We start from the raw sequence: 21,482 nt of genomic DNA on the forward strand, positions 1-21,482 counted from the left end.
GCAAGAGAATGTCATTACTACCCTAACCACAAGAAAAAAAATGGGAATAATTTATAAGACCATAACATTTCTTGAACCTATCAGAGAACAGAGGTTACAGGAACCAAGGGAACTAATTCCAAAGAGTAACAAGGCCCCCTGAGGAGGGACGGGACCCAGGGATCACTTTCAGCAAAGCACAGGAAGAAGAGGTGACCACCCTAGAAGCAAATAAGAAAACAACTAACATTTTAACAATTTCCCAAAGGCCAAATAGACTAGCATATGTTCACAATAAGAGAGAACCCTAGCTACAAGGGAAGTTTCCACTCACAAGCTCTCCATGGGTCTCTAACAGGTGCTCACAAGCAACACTGGGGTCAGGGCAGGAGACCATAGAGAGTCACTCTCAGTAACACAGGCAAGCAGGAGGTGACTGGCTGCCACCAGGGAAAAGGAACAAATACCACCCACTCCCCCAAACCTCCTTGTATACAGGGCAAAAGCCTTAAGTCACTGAGAAGGGACTCTTTCGTCCCCAAGGCCACTGTGTGAGGGGTAGAAACAAAACATGCCTGTTTCTGAGGAAAGGCAGAAAAACATCTTAAGCCCAGAATCCTACACCAATCAAAGCAGAGGCTGGGTACAATTGGAGGAGGAGTGAAAACACTGAGAAGGCTCCACATCCAAGGACTCACATTACCTAATTTCAAGACTTATAATAATGCTACAGTAGTTAAGACAGTGTGTTACTAGTGTAAAGACAGACATATAAGTCAATAAAACAGAACAGAGAGTCCAAAAATACAGCCACACAAAAATAGTCGACTGATTTTTCAACAAAGGTATCAATAGAGAAAGGACAGTCTTTTCAACAAAAGGTGTTGGAACTATCCAAAAAAATGAACATTGATTCATACTTCACACTATATTAAAAAATCAACTAAAAATAGATCATGGACTTATATATAAAACCTAAAACAATAGTGCTTCTAGAAGAAAACACTGGAAATTATCTTTGTAACTTGGGTGACAATAAGTTATTGGGATAAGACACAAGAAGCATGAATAATAAAAGAAAAAACTGATAAACTGGAGTTCACCCAAGTTAAAAACTGCTCTTTTTAAGACACTTAAGAAAATGAAAAGGTAAGCCATAGACTGGGAGAAAATACTTACTTGATAAAGGACTTGTATCTAGGATATATAAAGAACTCTTAAAACTCAATAAGAAGGGGCCTCCCTGGTGGCGCAAGTGGTTGAGAGTCCGCCTGCCGATGCAGGGGATACGGGTTCGTGCCCCGGTCTGGGAGGATCCCATATGCCGCGGAGCGGCTGGGCCCGTGAGCCATGGCCGCTGAGCCTGCGCGTCCGGAGCCTGCGCGTCCGGAGCCTGTGCTCCGCAACGGGGGAGGCCACAACAGTGAGAGGCCCGCATACCGCAAAAAAAAAAAAAAAAAAAAAAAACTCAATAAGAAGATAACCCAATTTTTTAAAATGAGCAAAAAAATTTGAACATTTTGCCAGAGAAAAAGTATGGATGGCAAACTAACACATGAAAAGATACTCAACATATTGGTCATTATATAAATTAAAACCACAATGAGATATCACTCAATACAGACCTACTTAGAAGACTAACATTAAAAAACAGAGAGATAGGGGCCTCCCTGGTGGCGCAGTGGTTGAGAGTCCGCCTGCCGATGCAGGGGATACGGGTTCGTGCCCCGGTCTGGGAGGATCCCATATGCCGCGGAGCGGCTGGGCCCGTGAACCATGGCCGGTGGGCCTGCGCGTCCGGAGCCTGTGCCCCGCAACGGGAGAGGCCACGGCAGTGAGAGGCCCGCATACCGGAAAAAAAAAAAAACAAAACAGAGAGATAATAGAAGGTGCTGGTGAAGATAAAGAGTACCTAGAACTCTTGTACATCACAATTAGAATATAAAATTGTATCGTCACTTTGGAAAATAATTTGGCAGTTTTACATTTCTATGCCACCATCAATATACTCCAAGGTATTTACACAAAAGAAATGAAAACACATGTCCACACAAAGATGTGCCCATGAATGTATATAGTGGCATTATTCATAACAGCCAGAAACTGGAGAAAACCCAAACAGCTATCAATTGATGCATGGATAAACAAATAATACTACATCCATACAATCGATATCACTCTATAATAAAAATGAACAAGCCATTAACACCTGCTATAACATCCATGAATTTCAAAAGCGTCATGCTAAATGAAAGGAACCTGGGACAAGAGGTTACATTCTGTATAATTCCATTTATAGGACATTCTGGAAAAGGCAAAAGTATATGGAAGAAAATCAGATCAGTGGTTGTCATGGTTTGGGGATGTCGGGAAAAGGATTAACTGCAAAAATGCCAACAGTGATGGTACTGTTCTGTATCTTGATTGTGGTAGTTCTACTACATATACATGTTAACATCCACCAAATTATATACTTAGAAAGGATGAATTTTACTGAATGTAAATTATACCTCCATAAACTTGACTTAAATTGCTTAGCTTTCCATTGATAGTCAAAGCTCTGAACTATCTTTCCAACATATCTCCCACTCCTGGGTTTACCCACCCTAATACATTAGCTAAATGGAATTACTTACCTTTGTTATTATTAATAACAACAGCAAAAGCATTAGCAGTCAACATTTATTGGAACTGGCTATAGTCAGATACATGATAAAAGAAAAGTGCTCCACATATATTATCTCATAAATCTTCACTACAAGTTTACGAGGCTTTATTATTATCCTCATTTAGAGATAGGAACTGAGGCTTAAGGAGATTAATAATTTGCCCGAGGTTCTTCAGTGACTGTGTGACAAACATGGAATTTGAATTTAGGTCTACCTGACTCCAAAACCCAACACTAAACTTCCTTCTTAGGATTCCTACCAACATGTCTGTTCATGCTGTAACCTCAGAGTATCTCTTCGCCTCAACTTCATTTGCTCTAATTGTATCTATCTTTAAAAGCAAAACTTATATGCATGCCTCATCCATAAAGCTTTCCCAGATCTCCCTCCCCAGCTGACAACCATCTCTTTCAAAACAATAAAAGCTCCAATAGTATTGAATCGATTCCTTACTTACGATATTTTAATCTACCTCCTGTTAAAGTTATTGATATAATTATCCTACTAGATATTTTACTATATGAGGACAAGATCAAAGGCTTTTTCACCCTTGTGTATCATTGTTAACCTAACACGATTTAACTCAATGAATGAATGAATGGTGGCTGGGACATTAGTCTAGCCAGTAGTATAATTAGATGTTAATGTTTCATTCTACCCAAGGAAAGGTACCCTTGTTTATTAGCTTCTTAGAATCAGCCTATATTTTATTACTGTGTTATTCTTCTTTCCCCAAATTAAAATTCCTGATAAGAAAATGAAAAGCGAAAAATTGAGAGACTAACCCAAATCAAAACACTGTCTGCTATTTTGGTGTGAATTAAAAACAGGGCCAAACTCCTGGGCAATCCATGGAAGCAAGTAGGGCAGGGAGTGGTAAAGAGAGACTTGATAATACAGGGAAAATGTAACATGTCAGGGTAACAGGAAAAGTCATCAGTGAGGAAGGTAGCAGAGAAAACACTAAGTTACAAATGTCTAGGCACACTCTTGAGATTTAAAAAATGACATAAAAAATGGGGAGGGAGGTGTTTCAAATTTATAAAAGAGTTAAGAGACATAATAACCAAATGCAATATGCAATTTTGTTAGGTGTGATATAGTAGTGTGATTATATAAAAAAGTATCCCTCCCTAGTTTTTAGAAATATACACCCAAGTATTTACGGATGAAATATTATAGTGCCTCAAATTAACTATAAAATATTTTAGCAAAAAAAGAAAAATGTTAATGACTGTTAAATATAGGTGATAAATATATGGGAAGCTCATTAAATAATTTTATTTTTCTTTACCAAAAAGAAAGAAAGAGAGAAAAAAGAATGCAATGAATTGTCACAGGAAAAAGTCTAGCCATAGTCCCAATTCCTGTTCATAGACTTTGGATGACCAACATGATAGAAAAAAGTCAAGGTTTTAAGAGTACCAGCACTTTTTTGGTTTTGCTTCATTCTACTCCCCAGCTTATTACTAGTTTCACTATTTAATATTTACCTTACTCTACATTATTAGGTGTTAAATCCTCTGCCTTGTTAGATGATAAACTTCTTGAAGGTAGTCACAGTGCATTATTCATTGACTTTTGGTACACAGAAGAATGTCATGTATCAAAAAGGAAACTGGTGGAATAGAACTGCTTTTGCATTTAGCTTGTACTTGGCAACCATGAAGAAAACAGAGAATTTCTAACCAGTAATTTTTCTCCATACAAAACTAGAAACTTAGAAGGCATAAAATAACATAGGTATGTTTGCACATAACTATAAATTCCTTAAGATTCTTAAAAGAAAAGCATAAAGCATCTATACTATATACTAACTACGTCAGAGTTTCTCAAAGTGTGGTCTGGGGACACCTGGGAGTCAGAGGCTCTTTCAGGGAATATGTGAGGTAAAAACCATTTTCATAATAATACTAAGATTAATATTATTTACTTGCAGTCTCTCATGATTGAATGGTGGGGATTTTTAGATGACCTGTGATGTCATTCTGAAGGCTAATCAAACGTGTGTTTATGTATTCTTGTGTTTTAAATTTTTTTTTAGTTTTAATTTCTAATATGGTACTTACTGATAAGTATATTTGCATAAAAAAAGCTCTTTGGGGTCCTCAATTATTCTTAAGAATGTAAAGGGGGTCCTATGACCAAAATGTTTGAGAACTTAACATTAAACAAATGCAATCTTATTTTCCAATCACTCCTTCTCACTGTCAACTTCAAAGATTTGGGTGTGAATGGGCACCACTTTATCTTGTCTTTTTATAATTTTTATGTGCCTGCTGCTCTTGCCATCTCAGAATCTGAAGGATCCAAGTAGAAGGAAAAGCACATCAAAGGGTCTTGCTTTATAAGATTACTCTAAAAATACTCTGGGGCAAAAGTATAAACTAAATAAACCTTCAAACTTTCAAGGTATGAGACTTCTGCTTTCTCTCTAAGACATGTACTGAATAATTTAGGGAAAGGAAAGAGTGAGGGATAGGGCAAAAGTGACTAGGGCTGATTAAGTGACATTTTTCTGAAGATACCCTCCCAGTGCAATTGAGAATTTTTTGGAAAACAGTGCTCCTTTTAATGACCTATGTGGAATGGGAAGCAAATAAGAAACAAGTACTGAAATTGAATATCTATGACGGAAATAAGAGAGCACCTCAGGCTCTGCCTTCTTAGCCTGGAAAATAAAATAACATACTTTACCACAAATAATTTAATGTTTATTTTCTCAATTCTGTCTCTGGAAGGCTTTCAGACTAAAATATGCTTTGAAGATAATTTTCAATGCAGCTAATATAAAAATACTTCTATATAGGGTTTCTATCATCCTTGAAATCATCTTCCCCCACCCCTACCCCCAAGTCCCTTAGGAAATGAATATCAACTATTTGGGTGATCTGAACATTTGAGTTTTTCCCTAAACCCGGAACAATTTTGATTTGTTAGACAACTGTGAAAAGTCACAATGCTTTCAAGCAAAGCCTAATAATTTCCGTAAATTATTACCTTAGATAACAGCTTGTCAAATAAGCTATCCATTATCGCTACAAGCTTAGCTGATATTTCAGCTATGTGGTCATGGTAGTCCTGTAATGAGAAATAACGTTGTATTTTAAAGTCCCTGGGACACATCTAAAACTCTTAACAATTAAGGAGTTAAATTTATGAAACTCCAGTAGAAAATACATGGAGAGGTACCTTAGTGATATGATCAAAATGCCTAAGCATACTATACTGCTTAGGCTGCAGTCGAGCTTCAAAATGAGCCCTGATCACAGGAATGTAGTGCACGATTAACTGCAAACAGCGTGAAGAAAGAGCTGAAGATCCGGGAGGTAGACATACCATGGAGAAAAAGAAAGGTATTAGCTGGTATTTAAGGTATTTAATTACCTATCAAATTATGTAAAAAAATCAATTAATTTTATACAGACCCCAGTTTATTACATAAATGAAGAACAGTAACAGGAAGCAACATATTTCATATTTTTTGTTTAAGAAAATCAGTTGGTATTGAATGATGTAATGAATTATGCTGCTTTTCCAATGGACTCAAGTTGTGAGTAATACTGGCATGAGGAAGCTAATGGGACAACAGATTCTCTTCTGACATTCAGATACCTTTCACCCCATATATACATATGTACTTCATACGTATTACATTTTAACATTTTTTTACAATAGCAACTTTCTAGTAACTTATATTTATTGGAGTGAAAATTCCTCGTAACATTTCTCCAGAAGTTATTTTTCAGTTATGGCAATACATAAGAAAGTGACATTGTTACTTTTAGAGGCTTTAGTTAGAGGCATAAAAACATCAGGTATAATAAAACATAAGTATAGTGACATCACTGTAATGCCTCAGCATGTGAATTAAATGCAAAAATCCATACCCAAATTTTTTGTAGTTATTGTTTTTAGTCCAACAACTTGCAGTGCACCAGCTCCAAGAACTAACTGGCAACTTCTTGAATTGAAGTACTAACAAAGGAAGAAAAAAAAAACCCAACAATTTATTAAAAACTATTCTTTATATGCTGGCAATGTGTTAATTCTAAAAATACATTCCTCTTTCCTCTCATTGAAGGACCAAATGAGTTTTTCTAGTAGGAGCAATTAGGATCTGTTTATGTAATGACAAAAAAAAAAAAAAAAAAGGCAAGGGGTGTTCCCAAATGATAATATTTACAGTCTGGTAGGGAAAAAGTTGAGAAATTCTAAAAATCAGTTGTTCAGAAATTAATCTTTAATTGGCATTCACAAAACTAGTTGTTTCAGTCATACTAATTGGATAGTCCTACTTTCGAAAGGGTAACAAAATCTTTCTGAACTAAAATATGACAAGTTAACTTTGGGACAGAATTAATTGGTAGATTAGGTATTTGAAAAAAATAAAGCCTTTTCTGTAGGCTAGCAGTTTAAAATATCTGTTAATATGAAATGGCTGAATAACACTATCACCACAGTTTCATTTTACATCAATGGTTCTGAAATAATGATTTAAGAAAAATCTCTAACCTTAGTGAGATGAATTTTGTAAAGTTCAGTGAATTCCTTCCATGCACATTTGAAACCAGTCCAGGTTTTTTGACCTAAGTGGCCTCAGTCATGTTCAGCACCTAACGAACAAATCATCTCCTGTCTCCGATATCATTAACAACTCTATGGGTGTAATGAGGAATCACTAAATGTGGAGTGAGAAGGAAGCAGGTGGCCTCCTTCAAATAACATGTTGTGTTCAACCACAATCAAATGTCACAAAATTAATGTCTTAAAGATAGCTTAACCTTGAAATGTCTTAGAGTTGGAAGATTACTCACGCCCTAATGAATTACTTCTTCCAACTATTTTTTCCATAGGAGTGAAATCATACACACCTTCAATAAATCTGATAGACGAGTGAGCATGTCAGTAGTAACAGATGGGATATTATCCACACACTGGCAATATTCAAGGATAATTCTTATCAACAGCAATACGGTTCTACAAAAAAAGAAAGATGACCCAGTAGACACTCAAAACAAGAAAAATCAAACTGATTTGGCATATAAAAATCAATATTGATCTTGGTAACTGTTAAATTATGTGTTTTACCTATAAGTGCAACAGAGTAGGGACTTAGGGTAAGGCAACAGAAAATCCCTAGAGTGTAAAATTAAGGAGGCACTCAATTTCAGGGTTGTGCAATTGCAAGGTAATCACTTGCATGACACTGAGAAAGGGTACCTCCTTAAATTTTGTGTTGTGAGCACATCACTCTCTGTGTGACATTCACACTAAGGTAAGTCTCTTCCATAAGGCAGATATCCCATTCCTTGGCCAATTTAGAAACACTGAAAAAAGCTTAACCAGTGTTTCTGATTATGTAGTAGGTCCTCATAAATGTTGAATTAACGAAGGGAACCTAGTCTAGATTTTCTTAGTGAGATGAAAGATAAACTGTGGCTTCTAAGAAGTTTATTGGTAAATCACAAAAGCTTCTCCAAAGATGAGAAAGTTATCAGCTCATTATCAGGACATGTCATAAGCTAAAAAGAGGCACTATCGGGAGGTTAAATAAGGTTGAAACTAAGGGAGAAAGAGCCATTCATTATTGCACATCTAAATTCAATGAGATCCTCAGAAATGAGTGATCCATGTAAACTAATGTTTTATGAAAGTCTGAAGAGAGCAGTGATTCAAGAAGAAGAGTATCTAGCCTTTATAACAGCTTAATTGTCAGACCATATATTACTCTCCATGCATAGTCCTAGAGTCTGCTTTACTGGGCAGGAGTCCATTGCTTATCTTTTGTAATTTTCTCTCTGAAGATATAATACTCCACCTTTAGCCAGGGAGTTCAGTTTTTTGGCAGAAGCCTCTTTGCCTAAAGAGCAAGAAAGCCAGATAGCTAGAGGGGACCATTTCCATCAAGCAAGGGAAGAGTAACAAGACACAGTCCTTCCTCAGTATCCACAGGGCACTGGTTCCAGGACATTGCATGGATACCAAAAACCATGCATGCTCAAGTCCTTTATATAAAATGGCATAGTAAAGTCTTCCCTCTATATCCGTGGGTTCTGCATCCTGGTTGGTTGGATGTGGAACCCATGGATATAGAGGGCCAACTGCAATGGGTAATTAAGGAAAGAAATCATGATTAGATTGAAGGACTAAGATTATAGGGAGGTTGAAAAAAGCTCTGTCCCACCAGAAATGGAAAAGAACTCCAGAGAAGAAAGGAATGGAAGCTTTAGCTTACAATGGGTGCACTCCAGAGTTGTGGATAATATACAGGTTGAGAAAAAGCATAAATTCTATACACACTATTTGAGTGCTTATTAGGTGCTAAGAAAAATTAAAATGGTAAGATATGATCCCCATCTTTGAGGAATTCAGAGACTAACCAGAAAGTGCCATGAGAGAGGCACAGAGAGTTACAAAGAGAGGATCATTCATTCTTCCTGGAAAGGATGACTGTTTCAGAAAAGACTTACTTAGTGACAAGAAACAAAGAAGTGAAAAAGAATTCTGGTGTAGATATTGGGAGCTAGATTTTTATTCTAATTCTGGCTCCATTTGGGTAATTTTATATTAACTACTTAAACTTCTAAGCTCCAATTCTCTTAACTGTAGAAAGGGAACAATAATCCCTGAAATGTCTATTGCACAAATGGTTGTAGAGATCAAATGAGATCATATATATGAAAATATCTAAACTATGAAGTGTTATTAAAATTAAAGTATGTGAAGATATTATCTTAACTACCCATTTAATAAAAGGCATATAGTACCAGACAAACAACACTGGAATTTATATTTTTCTTAGTTAACTTGAATTTGAAATACTGTCTTTGGTAAAAGACCTAATGACAAATGATGATAATGGAAATAACTACCAACAACTATCAACTTCTTGTTAGGTACTAGAACTGTGCTAGATTCTTTACATGAATTACCTGTTTAATTTCACAATAATTCTAAGTATAGTACTATTATCCACATTTTGTTTTATAAATAAGGAAACTGAGGCACACAGAGTAACTTGCCCAAGGCCACAAAGTAACAGAGCTGCTGGGACTCAAACCTAAGCAGTCTGACTCCAGAGCTCACAACTTCAACTACTATGCTGTATACTACACACTAAAGAAGTTGCAGGAAAAAAAGACAGAAAGAGCTTGAGACACTTATAACATCATGGAGCCACTAGAGCACCCTTGGATTATGTACCTCTAGGTCCTTGTTACATGAGAAAAATCAACCAACCCCTTTTTTTGTTAAGCCAGTGTAGTCCTAATGGATACAGAATACTACAAAATATAGAAAAATAAAAAGGAATCCATAAAATTTCTTTAAAATTCTTTGTAAGATTTACAATTGTTAATCCAAAATTTCCAATTCACATCAAGGGGTAAATAAAAGACCTAAGTTTTAAATACTTGATTCAACTAATGAAGAAAAACGTGTCACTCACCCAACAACAGCATACTGTTGTCCCTCGACAATGAGAACTTCAGCTGGTTTCCTTTCTTCTGTAGCTAGAGAGTAAAGCGAATAAAGAGACATGGGTATAAGATGAAACAAAATACTGGATAAAAAATTTAAACTGGACAAAACTGAAAAAGTTCCTATTCAGGGCCTGAAACTATCTCATTTCTGCAAATAAATCTACTTCTTGGGAAACAATTCAGCACAAAGTAAATAAAGTATACTGCATTTGGAATCAGAGAAATCTGGATTTGAATTCCAGTACTGCCAATTACTGAATGCAAGACTAGGCCAATTACTTCTTTTGAATCTCAATATCTGTATCCATTAGACATGGACAACAATATCTACCTTTCAGTGTTGTTACTGAAAGAGATAATGCTTACGAACTGGCTATCCTCTAGGTCTGGCACATGGCAGATGATCGATAAGAAGTAAAGGAAAAAGAATGTTATTAGTTGGGAAAGGCAGAACTAGCATTTCAACTGGTTATCTTTTCTTTATTATAACCCTTAGAGTACAACTTAATTCCTAAATTCAATGGAGAGACTATGTATTACTTTTCAAGATTTTAATCCAAAAGTTACTTTATTTTCAGCATGTGGTATTTCTTATCATTAAAAAACAAAATTCAGCATATTGAGGTGAAAAGAACAGTGGACTGGATTACTGTCCTGAATCAGCCAAATTAAACAGATTACCATGCGCAAGTAAGTCATCGTGCTTCCCTAAGCTTCAAATCCTTTTGTTCTAAGACATTAAATATCTACTTCCTCATCTCTTTCAAGGAAAGAAATTCAGTGTGATATAATTTCCAATCACAATTCACTCTGTATGTCAGATTAAGTTTTTTTGAGGACAGGGGTTGTGTCTTAACCAATTCTCAATACTGCAGAGAAATGGCTTAGCACAGTAGTTAAGAGGAAGGGCCCTAAAGTCAGTCTGCCTGCAGCTGGATCCCAGCTCTACCACTTCCTAGCCAGGTAACCTTAGGCATGTTGCTTAGCCTCTTTGTGCCACAGTTTCCATATTTGTTAAATGGGAATACTAACAGTGTCTAGCTCATGGATCTGTAAATGAGATAACTATGTAAAGTGCTTAGAAAAAACTGTCTAGCACCAGGTAAGCATCAAATTAATATGAACTGCTATCCATTAAACTTCATCTCCCCAGTGCCTAGCTAAGTAGCTAGTAACTCAATAAATAGATGATGGGTGCATGAATAATAACCAAGGATCCTTAACTCCGCATGAACTAGTAAAATGTTAATGGATTTCTAATAGCATATCCTTTCTTCTTTCTCAGAGGAAAACAAAAGACAGAAGCAGGGTATATGGACTACCCTGATGGTACACTGGTTAAGAATCCACCTGCCATTGCAGGGGACACGGGTTGGAGCACTAGTCCAGGAAGATCCCACATGCTGCGGAGCAACTAAGCCCGTGCACCACAGCTACTGAGCCTGCTCTCTAGAGCCTGCGAGCCACAACTACTGAAGCCCGCGTGCCTAGAGCCCGTGCTCTGCAACAAGATAAGCCACCACAATGAGATGCCTGCACACCACAATGAAGAGTAGCCCCCGCTCGCTGCAACTAGAGAAAGCCCGTGCTCAGCAACGAAGACCCAACACAGCCAAAAATAAATAAATAAATAAAAATTTATTAAAAACAACAACAAAAAAAACACTTTAAAAATTATTCAAGAACTTCATAATTTCAAATCTGGTATTACAGGATGAGTTGTACATAAGTTTTTATTATTTTTTTATTTTTATTTTTATTTTTTTTGGCGGTATGCAGGCCTCTCACTGTTGTGGCCTCTCCTGTTGCGGAGCACAGGCTCCGGACGCGCAGGCTTAGCGGCCATGGCTCATGGGCCCAGCCGCTCCACGGCATGTGGGATCTTCCCAGACCGGGGCACGAACCCGTGTCCCCTGCATCGGCAGGTGGACTCTCAACCACTGCGCCACCAGGGAAGCCCAAGTTTATATTATTAACCCATGACAATGCCACTTTAACTAATATACAAAAATATCTCTAGCCACTGCATGTCTTTCATAAGAGACCCAACTGACATTTGATACAAATGACAATTTTCTTCTTGAAACTCTAATTTTTTAACTTCTGTGTTTTTCTGGATTGTCCTACCTCTCTGCCCTTCCTTTGTAGTCTCCTTCACAGTTTTCTTATTCTACAGTTCTTTATATTTTGGTTTTCTCTATCATATCACTACTACATTACTTGTGATTGATAATAAATATATTTTTCATCAGACTTAGACCTTTTAACGTAAAATTATACCTCTTACCTATGTCTCAACATTTGACACATAGTAGAAGCATACTAGTGTCCAATAAAAGATTACATGTCTCTAAACAATATGGTACAGTGGTTAAGAACATAGCTATGAAATTATATAAAGCTGGTTTCAAATCCCAGATCTTTATTTGTACCAAATTCCTTAACCCCTGGAAGCCTCATGCCTCCTCACTATTAAACAAGGTAACAATAGTATCTTTATTATAGGTTGTTGTGAGGGTAAACTGGAGTAATGCATGTAAAGCACTTGGTCCACTTGGATATGGCTAATATCCATTTGGATATGGTTAATACTCAATAAATATCTGAAATTATTATTATAAATTACCACATACTTTTCCAATCAACTACTTACTAAGCTGGGAGTATTAGTTCTAAGCTTCCCAAGAGGCACTATCAATTAAAGAAATATTAAGCACTCCTACAAAATGAACAAACAATATAAAATTGAAAGAGAGTGTGTGAAAGAGTACACATACCCCCTGATTTCTTTTCAGGTAAAGCAATCTTTCCATCTGCTATAGAATCAACAAGATCCTGAAATTCTGCGGGAACATCAGCTTGCTTCCAGCGCTCATTGTCTAAGAGGAGGCTATTCAAAAGTAAAAAGAAAGGAAGATAAACTTTAATAATATGTCAACACCATCTCCTTGGGTGAAAAGAAAAGGAATAGCTGAGTGAGTACATAAGACTTTTGTTATATATTTAAGACTACGTGTATCTTAGTTAAATTCAAGTAGAGCCCATGCAATACAAGGCATTGAGTTTTTAAATAATAATGGCCATTACCTGTTGTTAGTACGTAAGACTTTAAAAAGTGCTGAACACCTTAATAAACTGAAATCATTTATAAATGGTATGAATGGTTTCAGAAAATATTTCTCTTTTTATGTCTCTTAGCCTAGTCAGGAAGAGTGGTAAAACGTAATTAACTTCACTTTGAGTGGGAAAGGAAAAGTCAATCTATTAGGATCTTCCTGGCAAGTACTTTAATGGAACTAAACATTCTAACTACACTTTCAAAAGCCAAGAAATGTGATTTTAATTCCACAATCTGTCTTTAATTAAAGAAAAAAATGGGCCTCCCTGGTGGCGCAGTGGTTAAGAGTCCGCCTGCTGATGCAGGGGATACGGGTTCGTGCCCCGGTCTGGGAGGATCCCATATGCCGCGGAGCGGCTGGGCCCGTGAGCCATGGCCGCTGGGCCTGCGCATCCGGAGCCTGTGCTCCGCAACGGGAGAGGCCACAACAGTGAGAGGCCCACATACCGCAAAAAGAAAAAAAAAAAAAAAAAAGAAAAAAATCTGTCAGGGGTTTTAACTGGCCAATTAATGAAGTTTCCTCTTTTAAATATAATTGTGTTTTGTAAAGAAAAGGGGAAAAAAATGAAGAACAGAATGGACAAGGCAATAATACCTGAGCTTGGTTTTTCTCTCTTCATGAAACCTGTTTACAAATTTATTAGCTTGGCTCTGAAGTGCTCCAAGTAATGACATGCTTTTTCTTCCACAGATCTGTTCAGTTTCTAAAATGAATGTTTCCATTAATCTGGAAAGTGTTATGAATTCTGTGGAATTTAGCTTCTCAAGAAAACCATCCTAAATTTTAAAGATAACACAAAAATCATGATAGTATAACACCAAATATGGATGAGCTATAAAACCAACTTAAACAAACATTAATATTAATTGTTTTTATAATAGTTGTAGTAATTCCTAAAAATTATTTTAAAACAATTTTAAATGAAATTTCCCAATACTTTAGTCCCAGAAATCAAGCATAAAAAGTTTAAGATGTCTAAATTTTATTCTGATCCCTTTGTAATACAGTAGCTCAAATAAATTCAGATCATACTATACAATTTTCCTACTATTGGAGTACAACTAATTTTCTTAATAAATTATTTGGCTAGGTATACACATATATATGTATAAAACAGCATATTAATTTCAAATTAATTATTAAGGTATTATATTTCAAAATAAGTCTTTTAATCCTTTATTTGAAAAGCATGCTTAACTTTTTCTATTTCTTTTATTTGGATTATTTTGCATTTCAACATCTCCTTAACAGACCACACCAGTACCTTATTAAGTGTTAAAAATATGCATTATGTGGAATGGGAACACAAGCGAGGATATTTTCCAGATCTTTAAAACAATGTTACTATGTATAAAGTATCTAAAGTTTATCAAAACAACTAACCTTTGCTCTTGACATGAGAAATTTGACAGCTCGATCATGGCATATATCTGAGGCACTATATAATAACTCCTGGACATTATTTGCCAGCTTTCCCAGCTCTAAGTCAGTTAATTTCATGTCTTCATTGACCCTGAAAATGATAGAAAGAGATTAAGTCAAGGAAAGTTGTGAACACACTGTTCGCCATAGATGACCTACCAATAAAAAACAAAAAGCTGTAAAATTTACATTTGAGGGAAAATTCTGTGATGTATCATGTACTTTTATTTTTGTGGTACAGCATCACATAAACAAGCTCAGATAACACAAATATATTTTACCCTAATCTTATATAAGAATAATTTTCTCTCTCTGCTGTAGTATTTTTAATACTTAGTTCAGACTCTGACTGGAAATTCTGCAAAAACTACAGCAAAAGAAATTCTCGTTAGGTACAAGGGCGTAGCTGTGGCAGGTTGTGCACAGGTGCCTAGGATGACATGGTGGAAGGAAGAGGAAAGGAATGGAAAGAAGGAACAAACAGGCCCTCTTTTTACTTATAATTATGAATGACTATTAATAGTCAGATCAACTGAACTAATATTTCCTGAGTATTTACTGTGCTTAACTACTATGCACTGGAGGGAATACTGTTCTCAAGAAACTTACAATTAAATAGGAGTATTTATAATATGTAATGCATTTATTCCAGTTTTGAGGAAGAAATGTAAGACTTCCTGTTTTTTATACATTTTTCCCCAGGGCATGTATAAAGACCACTGATTCTGTGCCAACAAGTCAGTTTAGTGTTATCATGAACCAAGTGAAGTAACTTAGCATAATTTTTCTCCGTTTCAGTTGAATTAAAATAACTTTCAAAGATATTTCAAAGAGGATCTGATGTATATTAATTTGAGGCAAACCACTACTCTCACTGGGTTAAGGTATTAAAGAAAGTTATTAGCTGCTATCCTTTAAAGTTATATCATTAAATTTAGTTACTCGTGCTTTAAAATAATGGATGGATAAATATTTTTTAAATACTCTCAGATACAGTATCTTGCTTGGTTCTCACACTCTGAGGCAGATAGATAAATTTCTACTTTACAGATGAGGATACTGAATCTTGAAAGTTTAAGTGATCTACCCAAGGTCACAAGGTTAAGAGGGTGGGACTAGAACCCAGAATTAGTCTAATTCTATTTCTAATCTGATAAGCTTCTTCTACTGTAACATTTCCTTCTATATAAACAGTCCAAGTGCTATTTCAATACCAGCTCCCATAAAACTGTTGGCTTAAATTTCAAAGTTAAAATTTTATTTCAATTGTAAATTTGATTTTCTGAAGGATTTCTAAAATTTGCCCCTACGTAAGGGAATAACTAAGAATTTGGAACTCTTACCAATATGCCACCAATTCACAAAGATATAAACAGGAAATAGCAAAAAAAAAAAAACCCAACTAAAGTCTTTAAGAAAGTAGGGTGACAATCCAAAAAGCTAGGAAGTTCGGTTTTCTTAAAAAATCATTTATTTGTTTGTAATTTTGCTTTTTAAAAAGATTTTTAAAAATTTAAGTCTAATGGATCTCTTTCACGTTAATAGGGAAAAGCAAAAAACAAAAAACAAAACCTCACAAACATGATCCAGTAATTCTACTTCTGGCTATGTACACAAAAGAACTGAAAGCAGGATCTCAAAGAGATATATTTGCACACCCATGTTCACAGTAGCACTACTCATAACAGCCAAGAGATGGAAGCAATCCAAGAGTCCACTGACAGATAAATGGATAAAATGTGATATATACATACAATGGAATATTACTGAGCCTATAAAAAGAAGGAAATTCTGACACATGCTACAACATAGATGAACCTTAAAGACAATATGCTAAACAAAAGGACAAATACCGTTTGATTCCACTTATATGAAGTACCTAGAGTAGTTGAACTCATGGAGACAGAAAGTAGAAGAGTGGTTGCCAGGGGATTGGTAGGGAAGGAAATGGGGAGTTGTTGCTTAATGTGCATAGGATTTCAGATTTGCGAGAAGAAAAAGATCTGGAGGTTGGTTGTACAACAGTGTGAATATATTTACCACTACTGGACTGTGCACTTAGAAATGGCTAAGATGGTAAACTTTATATGTTTTTATTTTAACCACTATTTAATTTAAAATAAAAAATTTTAAAAACCTACAAAACTTCCTAATCCTTTCCATTATTTTTCCTTTCCCATTTCCTGCATGGTAAATTATTTACTCTTTTGTGCCCATGTCTGCATTGGAATAAACTTACAAAGTTGTAGATTATTTTGATAATGTAAGAAAATATGGAAAATCTACCACTAACATAGATAAAAAATCAGACATCATTTCTGCATGTACTGCATCTATGACACAATTACATACTGCAAAAACACTTGATACAAGAAAGAACTAGTTAGGGTCACGTGTATAAATATACTCAATCAATCCACTGCCCCTTGGGGGTGGGTAGTTCCCAGACATTTATGTGCCTATGAAACACAGAAGAAACCACCTACAGAACCTCTATTATCATGCTATGGGAGCATGCCATTGTGGAAAGCCAGAGAAGCTCCAGAGTGTATAGTGAGCCACAATGGAGGTGGGAGGGGAGGGATAAAAACTATGAGGCTGCATTTGATTTAAAGGAATTTCAAATAGTACAGCAGATTTCTAGCTATCTTTTAATATCGTTTCTCACTTCTGCCATAATAGTTTCAGCTATCAAATAGCCAACAAGCTATAGACTATTTCTCAAGCCTCTCTTACAGCTAGATATAGACATGTGATAATATTCTAGCCACTAGGATGTGGAACTGCAAATTCTGAATTGTGCTCTTAAAAAGAAAGAAAGGATAAAACATGAACAAATTTATGTGAAAGCAACAGGGAACTAACAAATCTAAAAGGTATATGAATTTGCAACATAAATAAGGCATATTGGAAGAAGAATAAAAGGTAGGAGAAATTACCAGATATTGAGACTAATTAAAAAGTGATCATAGGGCTTCCCTGGTGGCGCAGTGGTTGAGAGTCCGCCTGCCAATGCAGGGGACACGGGTTTGATCCCCGGTCTGGGAAGATCCCACATGCTGCGGAGTGGCTGGGCCCATGAGCCATGGCCGCTGAGCCTGCGCATCCGGAGCCTGTGCTCCGCAACGGGAGATGCCGCAACACTGAGAGGCCCACGTACCGCAAAAAAAAAAAAAGCGATCATAACTAATACAATTTTACTTAATGGTACTGGTGCAAAGCAGACAAGTGAACAAAACAGAATCTAGAAACAGACTCATACATATATGAATATTTAATTTAAGACAAGAGTGGCACTATAGAGCAACGGGTAAGACAGTCTTTTCAATAAATGGTGTGAAGTTAAAAAGATATCTACATGAGGAAAAAGACAACAACCTCACACTATACACAAAAATCAATTCCAGATGGATTGTGGATCTAAATGTGAAAGGGACAGCAACAAAGCTTCCAGAAAAAAACATAAGAGAATATCATCAAAGTCTTAGGTTAGGGAAAGATTTCTTAAATAGGACACACAAAAAAGCACAAACCATAAAAGGAAAGACTGAATCATAAGATATTAAAATTAAGAACTTTTGTTCACCAAAGACCCCAATACGAGAGTGAAAAGTCAACCCACAGAGTGGGAGAAGATACCTGTAGTACGGACAACTGACAAAGGGCTGTGCTGGGACTACATAAAGAACTCCCATAAATCAGTAAGAAATAAAAGGTAAACCAATAGAGAAGTGGGCAAAGATTTGAATAGGGCCTTCACAGAAGAGGATATCCAAACAGCCAATAAATATATGAAAAGTGCCCTCTTACCAATCATCAGGGAAATAAAAATTTAAACTACTATACCTGTGACATATCTACCAAAATGTCTAACATGTAAAAGACTGACAATACCAAGAGTGAATGAAGATGTGGAGTGATAGGAACGCTTCCACACAGCTGATAGGATTGTAAAGGAGTACAATCCTTTGGGAAATTGTTTGGCATTAGTTAAACTGACTATTCACAATACTTATTCATTCCTAGGTATATATTCAACAGAAATACTTATGTCATGTACACTGAAGACATCTACAAGAATGTTCACAACAATCAAACTGAAAATAATCCAAATTTCATCAACAAAATGATAAATACATCGTGGTATAGTCAGAAGTGGAATATTTATGCACAAATAAACTACTGCTGCATACAACTACTTAGAAAAATATCACAAATATAATGTGGAATGAAAGAAATTAAGAGACTAAAGAACATGATTCCATTTATGGTTCCATTTACATAAAGTTTAAAACCTGGAAAAACCAATAGTTTTAATGGTTTTTTGGGGGTGAAGTGAAAGCATAGTGGCAAGGGGGGCTTCTAGAGAGCTGGTAATGTACTATCTCTTAACCTTGGTGATTACACCAGGGTGTTCATTTTGTTATAATAAATTGAGCTGAACACTTATAACTGGTCCATTTCCCTATATGTACATCACATTCCAATTAAAAGGTTAAAACAAAACAAAAAAGTAAGGAGAGTACCAGCCTTTGTCCTCTCCTTCCTGCTGCTACAGATTGAAATGAGATGATAAAACCTCCTAAGACACAGAGGGAAACTACACAATGAGATGGCAGAGCTACCTTCTCAGCTCTGGACCTCCTACCTCTGAATTGTTACAGGAGAGAAACAAAATTCTATATTGTTTAAGCTACAGATGTTTTTACATCTCTTTTAACAGCAGTTTTAGACTGAACCCTAACTAATAAATGTGAAAATATAAGCCAGAACAGAGAAGAAAAAATTTTATTCATATGTAGTTCAGGGTTTGATTGATTGATTTATGGTGGGGAGGGGGAGGTATTAGAGCTGACTTTATACCATAACTGCAACCTTTATAAGCTCCTGGGCTATAAGCTGACTTACATCATAATGAACAAAAGTACTGAGTTCTTATTATTCTTAATAATAACAAAATACAAACAATGTTCTTGGACCAGAAAGATTTTATTGGCTGTTTTATTTTTGTTCTTCCTATTCAGAACATTATTGGGACAACTGGTGAACTTTGAATGGGGTCTGTGCATTAGATGGTAATAATGCAGCAATGTTTTCTTGATTTTAATTGGTATACTAAAGTTATTTAAGAGAGTGTTATTGTATTGAGGAAATATACACTGAGGTATTTGGAACATCAAGTCTGCAACCTATTGTCAAATAATTGAGAAAAAATTTTAACATGAGAGACAAAGAAAGGAGAGACGAAAAGAGAGCGAGAAAGAGAGAGGAACGGAGAAAGAGGGCAATGTGGTAAACCATTAACTGGGGAAGCAAGGTGGAGGATATATGAGAGTTTTTTGTACAATGCTGACAACTTTTCTGTAAATTTGAAATTATTTCAAAATAAGTTTAAAAGAGTAATATTTAAAAATATTTAAAAAGTGCAACCCACTTGGAAATTCATGTCTGAAAAACTGAAAATTGTAAATCAAACAGATTTTCACTATATACAAAATACAAAGGTGACATAGTAAAAGAAAGAAACGTAACCAAGGAAATACTGATCTGAGTTCCAGGACAGGTTCTGCCACTAATGACTTTAAATAAGTCACCTAAACTCTCCAAATTGAGGGCATTTAATTAAATCGTTCCTTCCCAGCCTTAAAATTCTACAATTCTCAATTACTTCCAATGCTCATCTCCTTACCTTGCATACATTTTCAAAAAGATATGTTTCAGGAAATTAATTTATTTTTGTTAAATTAAATTCCAAAAGACCAAAGTGTACACGGTTTCTCAATAAACTGAATAATCAATCTTATTGGAACCATTAATAAGATGACTCAAAATCTTGTTAACTTGGCAGCAGTAGTCACCATACTCACATATTATCCACAGCTCCCGGAGTAACAGATGATGATGTCTGCTCTTTGCTGGATGAAGAATCAGTAGTACATTCTGGTTCGGATACCGAATCACTGCTGCAGGGCTCACTATTTGGAGATGCATTTCTTTGAGAGGTAGTGTCAATTGCTATAGGTGTTAATTCACTCTCACTGAATGCATCGCTTATAAACATGCCTTCATGGATTAAATAAGCCACCTCTGTGTCCAGTGAATTGTCTTTTGCAGCATTCTTCTGCTGCGAAATCTCCTCCAATTCTCTAGTCCTTTGGTTTTTGTCAAGAACTGAGAGAACAACACTGTGAATGATATTTAACGTTGCCTACAAGAAAACAGGATACATTTTTAAAGGATTTAAAATATTTTATACCTAAAGGTTCCAAAAGTGAACTGTGTATGTACTTTTGAACATCTGACAAATGAGTCAAGGTCATGCATATCAGAATTTCTTTTATTACACAGTAAAAGTGACTTGTGAAAAAGAATTGCTCAAGAGAGATGGGTTCCCTAAAGCTTAGACATAGGGCTCCATTTACAAATTAATTTTGTAAATGGAAATCTCTCTAAAATATACTGCATATTTCTCTAACTTCTTAAATAGGTTACACTAAACATAACTTGCCTGTCAGAGGATCATATTCGTTAATTGATGTGCTTTCTTTTCTATTTTTCTTAAAGGGGGGTGTTTGGAACAGAACAACCAGTATCCAATCATCTATGCAACAAATATTCACTATGTTTTTCTTTAATTAATTAATTTATTTGGCTGCATTGGGTCTTCATTGCTGTGCACGGGCTTTCTCCAGTTGCGGCGAGCAGGGGCTACTCTTTGTTGCGGTGCACGGGCTTCTCGTTGCAGTGGCTTCTCTTGTTGAGGAGCACGGGCTCTAGGCGCACGGGCTTCAGTAGTTGTGGCATGCGGG

General features: G+C 36.0%; 1 protein-coding gene across 4 annotated transcripts in view; it reads right to left on the minus strand.

Moving 5' to 3' along the window:
* The window catches only part of VPS54 (VPS54 subunit of GARP complex), a 104,348-nt gene that overhangs the window by 11,673 nt on the left and 71,193 nt on the right, over nt 1-21,482 (minus strand). For all 4 annotated transcript variants that reach the window (XM_060116704.1, XM_060116706.1, XM_060116703.1 and 1 more), the window contains exons 12-20: nt 20,541-20,881; nt 14,635-14,764; nt 13,846-14,027; nt 12,910-13,022; nt 10,099-10,162; nt 7,523-7,628; nt 6,539-6,626; nt 5,841-5,962; nt 5,649-5,729 (exon numbers count right to left, since the gene is read on the minus strand). In XM_060116704.1, coding sequence (XP_059972687.1) covers nt 5,649-5,729; nt 5,841-5,962; nt 6,539-6,626; nt 7,523-7,628; nt 10,099-10,162; nt 12,910-13,022; nt 13,846-14,027; nt 14,635-14,764; nt 20,541-20,881 — 1,227 coding nt within the window. The remainder of the gene's footprint in view (nt 1-5,648; nt 5,730-5,840; nt 5,963-6,538; nt 6,627-7,522; nt 7,629-10,098; nt 10,163-12,909; nt 13,023-13,845; nt 14,028-14,634; nt 14,765-20,540; nt 20,882-21,482) is intronic.

Source organism: Mesoplodon densirostris, chromosome 14, assembly GCF_025265405.1.
Source record: "Mesoplodon densirostris isolate mMesDen1 chromosome 14, mMesDen1 primary haplotype, whole genome shotgun sequence".
Lineage (NCBI taxonomy): Eukaryota > Metazoa > Chordata > Mammalia > Artiodactyla > Ziphiidae > Mesoplodon > Mesoplodon densirostris.